Source organism: Bos indicus, chromosome 4 (genome assembly GCF_029378745.1).
Source record: "Bos indicus isolate NIAB-ARS_2022 breed Sahiwal x Tharparkar chromosome 4, NIAB-ARS_B.indTharparkar_mat_pri_1.0, whole genome shotgun sequence".
NCBI classification, from domain to species: domain Eukaryota; kingdom Metazoa; phylum Chordata; class Mammalia; order Artiodactyla; family Bovidae; genus Bos; species Bos indicus.
This window is the reverse complement of record NC_091763.1, coordinates 94,477,733-94,485,765: the sequence shown is the minus strand read 5'-3', so window position 1 is coordinate 94,485,765 and position 8,033 is coordinate 94,477,733. Positions and strand designations below refer to the sequence as shown.

Here is an 8,033-nt window from a genome sequence, read left to right as displayed (position 1 = left end):
CACCCCACTGACGAGCTGGGCTCAGGGTGGTCTCATTAAAACAGATGCCACTTGGATACAACTTCACAGGACCTTGGAATGCAGGGAAGTTTAAGGGTCATCTAGTCCAACCACCCACACATTTCCACTGAGATCTGCAGGAACTAAATTACTTCTGCCCCAGCTTGAAAAGACAGACATGCCACATGCATCCCCACACGAGAGTCCATTCTGTTCCATGTACTCTCAGACTTTATTTGGTTGCCTGGGTAGGGCTGAAGAGGAGGAGGAAAAGAGTGCTGGAGGGCTGGGTCAGTAAAGGTTATTCACCGTGTGCTCCATGATGGTCAGAACCCCCAGCCACGTCTCCTGGGCTGTGGGGATGATCTGGGAGGCTGGCAGCAGGAAGCCATAGCGCCCCGTGTCCCGGAGTTCAAAGGTGAAGGAGTACTTGATGCCTTGGTTGTAGGACCAGTCAATGCTGCCTCCACTGGCTTGGTCTGCGGCAGGAGCAGAACCGGCAGAACAAGGTCACTCACTTGAAAATATTTGCATGGGCCAAGCTAACAGTCCCAAGCCGAGAGCCTCATGCAGTGTCGACTGGAGTCAGCCTCTGCTACCTTCCGGCTCTTGACCAAGCAGCCTGGCTTCCTCCCAAGAAGCTCCCCTGAAAGACTGCAGTCCAAGAGGCCCAGAGAGGCAGACCAGCAATGGTTCTCCTCTCACTAGGGTGTGCAAGGAAGCTCCCATGATTTTGAAAGCCGCCTCCATCTAATAGTAGCTTGGGTCAAGCCCCCACATATTCCAGAGTTGCCCACTTGGGTAACCAGGATTGTCCCCCAGGGTCCTGCTCTGCAGGGGGAAAGTACAAAGGGCCAGAGTCATAGTAGAAGCCCTCGGCTGTCTTTGGCAGACAGCTCTGCAGTAGATAAACAAAGCTCCTGAGGAACTGGGCTGGGGAGGAGGAGGTGGCTCCAGGTCAGAATTGAACCCCACAACACTCTGAACAAAGCAAAAACCTTTTCATTCAGGGTTGAAACAGTCTCCAAACAAACTCTAAACAGTCCAAAAACAAGGCCAGCCAGAGGTGAGATGGTGACCCCACTTGCCCCCCAAAACTGGGCAATTGGGGCAGGAAGTCAGACGTGTGTCCCTGTGCCCTGCTTCTTCAGGACTCTTCCCTGAAGAGTGAACCCCAAATTTGCTGTATCCCCCCAGGGCCCTACGGAACCTCCTCCACCCCCGACCTGTCTCTGCTGCAGCCAGTGAGTCTCTGCTCTTCCTGCTGTTCCCAAAGCACACCACCCCAGAGCACGTGGTAGGGACTTTGTTCTAGAAGATTTCTCTGCCTAGAATCTCTTCCTCAAATAGCCTCTTGGCTCCATCCCTCATTTCCTTCAACACTTGCCCAAATTTTGCTCTCACTGAGGCTCCTGCTTCCGTCCCACTTCTACCCCCATTACTTGAGTCCCCTCACCCTGTCCTGGGAGTTCTTTTTCTCCTTAGCATTGATCACTTAACACACAATATCATTTCCTTATTCATGTTTATTGTCTAGAATAAATTGTCTGTCCCTGACTAGAACAGAAGTCTGCTGATTTTATTCCCAACTGTATCTCAAGCACACAAAACAAGCCCTAGTGTATCGTAGGTATCCAATAAACATTTGTTGACTTAATTCTATTTGATACATTGCATGGATAAGTAAGCTGAGCAAAGATAAAATATATTCTATAATAGATGGGCATTGGAGGAGAAGTATTTTTTAAGTTGAATTTCTTGGGGGATCTACAAGGCCAGCAGAACTCTCTACCTGCTCCATGTATGAAGCTGGATTTAACCCCAAGATAAGGGGACAAGAGTTCTCAGAGGAACTGAAGTGTTCGTCTGAAGGTATCAAGGAAAGCAGAGTTCACGTCAGGAAAGGGCCCGCTGCCCACCAAGCCAACAGTCAGCCGGGGCCATTCTCCTTGTCCATGCTCCCCACATTGGGGCACCCCTGGCTACTTCCTCCGGGAGAGACACTCCTGTAGGCAGGAAAAGTCAACTGAGCTTCCTCCCAGGACCACCCACGAGACCGTGCACACTTACAAATTGTTGTGATGATGCTGCCATACTTGTAGCTGGTCCCATACAGAGACTTCAGGGCCGCAACAGCGGACTTAGCCACCTGATTCTGGAGAAAACGCCAAGCAAGATGACTTGTCACGGCCAGCAACCCCAGATCCCCCATAACCACAGTGCCAGGGTATCCTGGGGGCTGGCAGGGTGACCCAGGAGCACACGCCCTGCAGAAGCCCACCCCCAGCAGACAGCATGGAGCCCACTGGGCCTTGCAGGGTCAGTCTCAGGAACTCAGAAGCCCTATGATTCTGAGCTTATGGGCTGTCTGGCTGGTACGTCACTGCCCTTTGGTCATTCTGCAGCTCCAAGTGTGAACTTGTGGTCCTAGCTCAAAGTCCAGCCCTGCCCTTTGCTCTGTCACGTGACAAGAGTGACTGAAGCACTCTGTGCCTCAGCTTCCCAGGCGGAGAGTCTAATCAGCCTTGCTGGTCTTCCCAAGCCATCAGGGGTCCGTGGGAGAAAGGGGTGCCAGGCACAGCGTAGGCCCTCGTGCCTTCAGCAGGTTTGATGGGCCCGCCCAAAGCTGCCTTTGGGATGCGAGGGCAAGCAGACCTCAGGTACATACCAGCTCAGTCTTGTCAGGGATTGATTGTGTTGTGTAGCCATAGGGATAGAGGAGGAGCTGGGAGTAGCTGTGGATGGAGAGGAAGGCCTTGAAGTTCCCATGGTCTTTCACAAAGTCCACGATGGACTTGACCTCCACTTCAGAATTGGCATACTTGCCATGATAAGTCTCCGAGCAGGGGCTGCTGCTGGCTCCTGCCTCTGTGGGAGGGGAGAGAGGAGAGCTGGCATTCTTTATACCTGAGTAGTTGGTTTCCAGGGGCTTCTGGTCTTTGCACGAGGTGAGATGTACGAGGCCTAACCCCCACCCTGGATAAGGAAAGGGCAGAGGCCTTTTATAACCTGGGGGTCCTGGGCCTCCCTCCCCAGCCAAACTTGGACAGAGCTGATGAACACACCCAGAGAGGTAAGAAGGGTCCTCATGTGAGACTGCTCCCTGCAGTGCAGTGACCACGGACGGAAGGGGCTGAAGTTAGACTAGAAAACCCCTGGATGGGTTTCAGACCTCAGATCCATTGGGAGGACTTTCCTTTTACTGGCAAGTAGGTCTCAGAGGCCACCTTCCTCACTGAGTACCTTGGAGGAGGGCCCGGCATTCCCCACGTGCCCCCATGGCAGGGGCAGGAGCAGGGTGGAGCAACAGGACAAAGGATGGTAAAAAACCATTCTGGGGGTCCCTTCCCTGCTCCCCAAACCACACTGGGCCTTACTCCCAAAGCCGGCATCCCAGTTCCGGTTGGCGTCCACCCCAACACAGAGGGAGCTTGACGTGACAGATCGAGTCTTGCGCCACAATCGATTCTGAGAGAGGAAAATGGTTAGCCACCCCATAGGGGTCACAATCAACACAGAGCTTGGGTGTGGACACAGTAGGGGATCAGAAACCATTTACAACTGGTTTTCAGGGAGGAAGATCTGCAAAGGAGGCTCTTGGCTGAAGGAAAATGGAGGAGATGATAGGTGGCACTTGGCAGAGGGTTCTACTGGTGGAAAGTGAAGAAGGCAAGTGGCATTCCCCCAACCCCATACATAGCTGATTGGTCGCAAGTTGTCCCATAGAAATAAAATAGAAGCAGGAAATAATTTCTGGGGAGTATGTCTCCACTGGGGACAGTTCTGTCCCCCACAAGCTGGAGAGGTTTTCAGTTGTCTCATCTGGGGGCTTGAGGAGGTCAGAATGCTGTTTACGCAGGACAGCTCCCGACACACCAAGAATTATCTGCCCAGACTGTCAAGAATGCCAAGGTCAAGAATCCCTAGTCAAGGAGAAAAGGTCTGTTTGTCCTTCCCTCAACTTCTAGGGGCTGAGATTAGGGGAGAGTAGCTTGTGGGGCTCAGAGGACAGAGGCTTGCCCCGCTTCCCCCAAGAACAGGAGAAGGGCTATACCTGGCTGTGGGTGAAGGCAAAACCATCAGGGTTGGTGACAATCTCCAAGAATATGTCCATGCTGTCAAGAATGGCGGTGAAACTCGGGTCCTGGCCATAGTCTTCTGTGAACTGGGATCAGGGGGAGGGCGGTGTTAGGGAGCAGAGGGGCAGAGCAGGCCAGGCCATGCATCTGCTGCACTGGACCAATGGATGCCTGCCCTTAGCCTCCCTCTGCTTCCAGATGGGAGGCAGGGGCCAGGGCTCCTGTGGGCCGTGGATACCAATGCACCACCAGCTGAGAGCACCCTCACCTCCCCAGGCTCACCTTCTTTGCAAACCAGACCCCAGTGGCCTGGGTGATCCACTCCCTGGAATGGATGCCTAAGTCGATCCAGATGGCTGGACGGTTGCTTCCCCCAGTGCTGAACTGGATGAGAAGAACAGGAAATAGTTCAGCTGGGGCCCCATCTCGCCCCCCAGAAAGGGAGTGCACCCTAGGCTGTCTGGTCTCTGTACCCCAGGTTGAAGCTCCATCTGAGGGGCCATCACTCAGGTGGGAGACGGAGGTGGGTCTGGACAGGGATCCTGCAGAGCCTAGCTTCCTGCCCTCAGCTCAAGTGAAAGTGAAAGCTGCTCAGTTGTGTCCAACTCTTTGCGACCCCATGGACTGTAGCTTGCCAGGCTCCTCGGTCCATGGAATTCTCCAGGCCAGTATACTGGAGTGGGTAACCATTTCCTTTTCCAGAGGATCTTCCCGATCCAGGGATCAAACCCAGGTCTCCCGCATCGCAGGGAGATTCTTTACCATCTGAGCCACCAAGGAAGCCCAAGAATACTGGAGTGGGTAGCGTGGGGCAAACATGACTTGGCCAGACTCCCGGGCCCCACCGTGTTCCCAGGCCCACACATAGCTCTGTCGAAGGTCACGAGCAAAACATTTTATTTGGACTACCCAACTCTGGGATACTTTGCACAATGTGCCACCTTACTGGGAACAGGGGAGTCACCTAAAAGTTTAAATTGTGTGTACAGGTGTGTGTACACCTGTGCTACACACGGAGTCTGTATAACCGTGTTTTCTGTCACCCTGGGCTTATGCACAGATGCGGGCATCCATTCTTGAGGAAGTGCCCACATACATGTACTGGCATGCACCCATTACCTTCAGCACGTAGATGGGACGGCCTTCATAGCTTCTGCCAATCTGGAGTTTGCTGACAAGCTGTGGGTGCTCGGCCACCAGCAGGTCCATGAAGTCATAGATCTGAAGGGGCAGAGGAGGGAAGGCTGCCTTCATGGCTTCCGAAGGGAGCCTGGATGCCTCGCTTAGCAGCTCCCTGAGCGAGCCTGCTGTGAGCCCTGAATGTGGAGCAGCTGCAACCCAGAGCCTCCAGGCAGCGTGGAGACAGGGCAGAGGCCACACACATCCAGGCTGGCCCTGATGTGATCTGCCAGTCTGACCAAGAGCTTGGTGCTTGTGGGGAGCAGTGCCCTCCCGGGGTCCCTTACCTCATCCAGGGTGTGGTAGGTGGCGTAGTTAAATGTGTTGGTGCTGCGGGCCCGGCTCTGGGAGGCGAACATCTGCTCCTGCTCCTCGTCTAGCAGGGACTGCACGTCCTCGATCATGATCCTGTATCTGATGCCATGGGCTTCCAGGAAGACTTTAACAGCCTGGAGGCTGGGGAAGGGCACTCGGACGTCGATGGGGGAGCCTGGCTGGCCAGGGCCCCTCCAGAAGTCCAACTGGGGAAGACAAAAGCCACTGTCACTGCAGGCTGGGGAAGGGCACCCATGGGAGGGAGCGTTGGCGCCAGAATTCCCCATATAACTGAGGATAGGGCATGAATATGAGGGGAAGAGGATGAAGGGAACCCCTGGGCATGGCACAAAGTCGTCTGGTCAGGTGAATGGCCCAGGAAGCAGAGTGGAGGGGCTTGGAGGCAACAAGGGAGAGACAAGAACTAGAAGTTGGGACGGAGGAGGTTGGGGGAGGCCCTTTTGTTCAGATGCGCAAAGGCAGCAAGATTCCAGAATTGGGAGGTTTAAATCACATCATCGGTCCCATGGCTCATTCCTGGGTGGCTGGGGAGAAAGAGCCCAGGTCCCAGGTGGCCCCAGGTGGGTGGAGGTCTGGGGCAAGCCCGTCTGCTCTCAGAGGTACCCTGGGGCCTCAGGGCTGCTCCCACGTCCTCTGACCTGCAGGTGCTCCAGGTCCTCCAGCTCCTTCACCGTCTGCACCTCGGCCTCATCGGCGGCAGTGATTCGGAGCACCTGGTGGCTGGGCAGAGCAGGAGGGGAGGCTGAGGGCCTGAGCAGCTCCTACGGCCATGCACGCTCCCCAGGCGGGAGCAGGGGGGCTGGGCCAAGCAGGGGAAGCACAGGGGATCCCAGCAATGGGAGGCCTAGGCTCCCTGGAACCTTCTAGACACTGCTGCTGTCACCGCCCCAGCTTAGACTCTTTCTCTCTCCACAGACTGCCAGGCCGCCTCCTGCCTCCTCTTTTGAAAATTCCTCTTCAGGGCTCAGATTCTCCAGGGCTCACGAGGCTGTCCTGAGAGACTGGACCCTTTCTCAGCCCTGGTCCCCCGTCAGCCTGCCTTCTGGGATGTGCTAATTTGCTACCCTCTGGCCATCTTCCCATGTATCTCCCCCAGGCGCTGGCTGGCGGATGAATGCTCCCCCGTCTCTCCTCTGAGCACCCCCTCCTCTCCATGCTCCTACCCCACAAAGTCCTCTTTGCCAAGGGCAGCCCCCAGCAGCACACTCAAAATCAGCAGCCCCTGCATGCTGCAGTCAGTTGGGAAGGTCAGCTGATGCGGAGAAGGTCCTGGGGCCTTTTAAACTCTCCCAGGACAGAGGTCTCCCAGCTAAGCCCAAGCGTAGTCCTTCTACTCACACCTGGGCCCTCTCCCACGGGCAGCAGGGAGGGGAGTTCTGGGCTCTGACACCGGCCCACCCTCCATGATAAAGTGGCAGGGAACAGGGCAGCTGGAGAGATAAGCCAGGCTTAACCTCTGGCCATGAGGGCCCAGCCTGGGCCTGAGGGTCAGCTAGGGCTTGAGGCCTCCCAGCTGGAAGCCTGCTTGCCCACAGATCCTCCAGTCCTGTTACTGACCCGGCAATGGAGAAGAAGCCGGGACCCTGTAGCCTGGCCGCACCAGCTGGGGCCTTGTGTGGGGTGTCCCCTTCTCCCACGTTCCCGAACGCCAGCTCTTTTGTTCCCACAAGAGAGCAAGCTGGGAGCCAGACTTGCTGGCTCCTCAACCACCCTGGTTTTGTCTAGGGTCGCCTGACCTGTAAGGGCACAGCCCTGGGAAGGAAACTTCCCAGCCCCACTCCCACCAGTCTCGGCGGCCTTGTGGGAATCAGGCCACAACACAGGAGCAGAAGCTCCCCTCCCTCCCTGCCGCTCCAGGGCTTTGGGAATCAAGGGTTGCCCTCGGTGGGAGCTGTAATCAGATGTCCTCTGAGCAGAAAGTGTGATGGTGGGAACCAGGGCCAGACCCCTGTGGGGACTGCACAGCGTACAGGATGCTGACCTCACTGAAGAGACATCTAACACAAATCCACCCTAATCCGCAGGGGTCAAGCGGTTCCCTCGCGGCATCTGGGGGCCCTGGTCTGCGTCAGGGCCTCAGGCTCGGGCACTGATGAAACAGCCAAGGCGGCCCTTTCTGGTTTCCATCTGTTCCTTCTGCCTCTCCAGCCCACCCCCTACCTGGCCAAATTTCCTAGGCCAAGGCAGAGGGACCCATTGTGTTTACCGACAACTCTCCCGAACATAGCTCCGGGAAGGTGATAAAGCACTGAATTCATCCTCAACAGATGTTGAGCCTCCATGAAGACTGTTCCTTTCTATACTCTGGCAGCCTTGCCTGGCCTCCACACCCCAGGGAAATCTTACCTCCTCCCTGAAGCTTCCTCTGGCTTCTCTCCCACCTCTCTGTCCCGTCTCTGAATGAATGCTCATCTCTTTGCTCATTCATCCTTCTGGGCC

At 55.8% G+C, this 8,033-nt stretch overlaps 1 protein-coding gene across 2 annotated transcripts; it reads right to left on the bottom strand.

Annotated features, from left to right (window-relative positions):
• Positions 1 to 214: 214 nt before the first annotated feature.
• Positions 215 to 6,822, bottom strand: CPA1 (carboxypeptidase A1). 2 transcript variants are annotated; one of them, XM_019959084.2, is made up of 10 exons: positions 6,758 to 6,822; positions 6,233 to 6,314; positions 5,546 to 5,779; positions 5,199 to 5,300; positions 4,362 to 4,463; positions 4,055 to 4,165; positions 3,378 to 3,468; positions 2,669 to 2,868; positions 2,071 to 2,155; positions 215 to 479 (listed from the first exon to the last, which is right to left on the bottom strand). In XM_019959084.2, exons 1-10 carry the CDS (start codon positions 6,820 to 6,822, stop codon positions 292 to 294), a joined length of 1,260 nt encoding a protein of 419 aa, XP_019814643.2. In that variant the 3' UTR covers positions 215 to 291. The 2 variants fall into 2 exon arrangements, with proteins under 2 accessions (XP_019814643.2, XP_070644272.1); XM_070788171.1 differs by having other exon boundaries at positions 5,546 to 5,789; positions 6,249 to 6,314.
• Between the last annotated feature and the right edge of the window lie 1,211 nt (positions 6,823 to 8,033).

What these genes read in the sequence shown, in the direction of transcription:
- CPA1 (XM_019959084.2), bottom strand. Translation starts at nt 6,822, where the DNA reads ATGCAGGGGCTGCTGATTTTGAGTGTGCTGCTGGGGGCTGCCCTTGGC. An exon ending in TTGCCTTCACCCACAGCCAG is followed by an intron (nt 3,469 to 4,054) that starts GTATAGCCCTTC and finishes TTCCTCTCTCAG; the next exon opens with AATCGATTGTGGCGCAAGAC. An exon ending in CAGCATCATCACAACAATTT is followed by an intron (nt 480 to 2,070) that starts GTAAGTGTGCAC and finishes CTCCTGCCGCAG; the next exon opens with ACCAAGCCAGTGGAGGCAGC.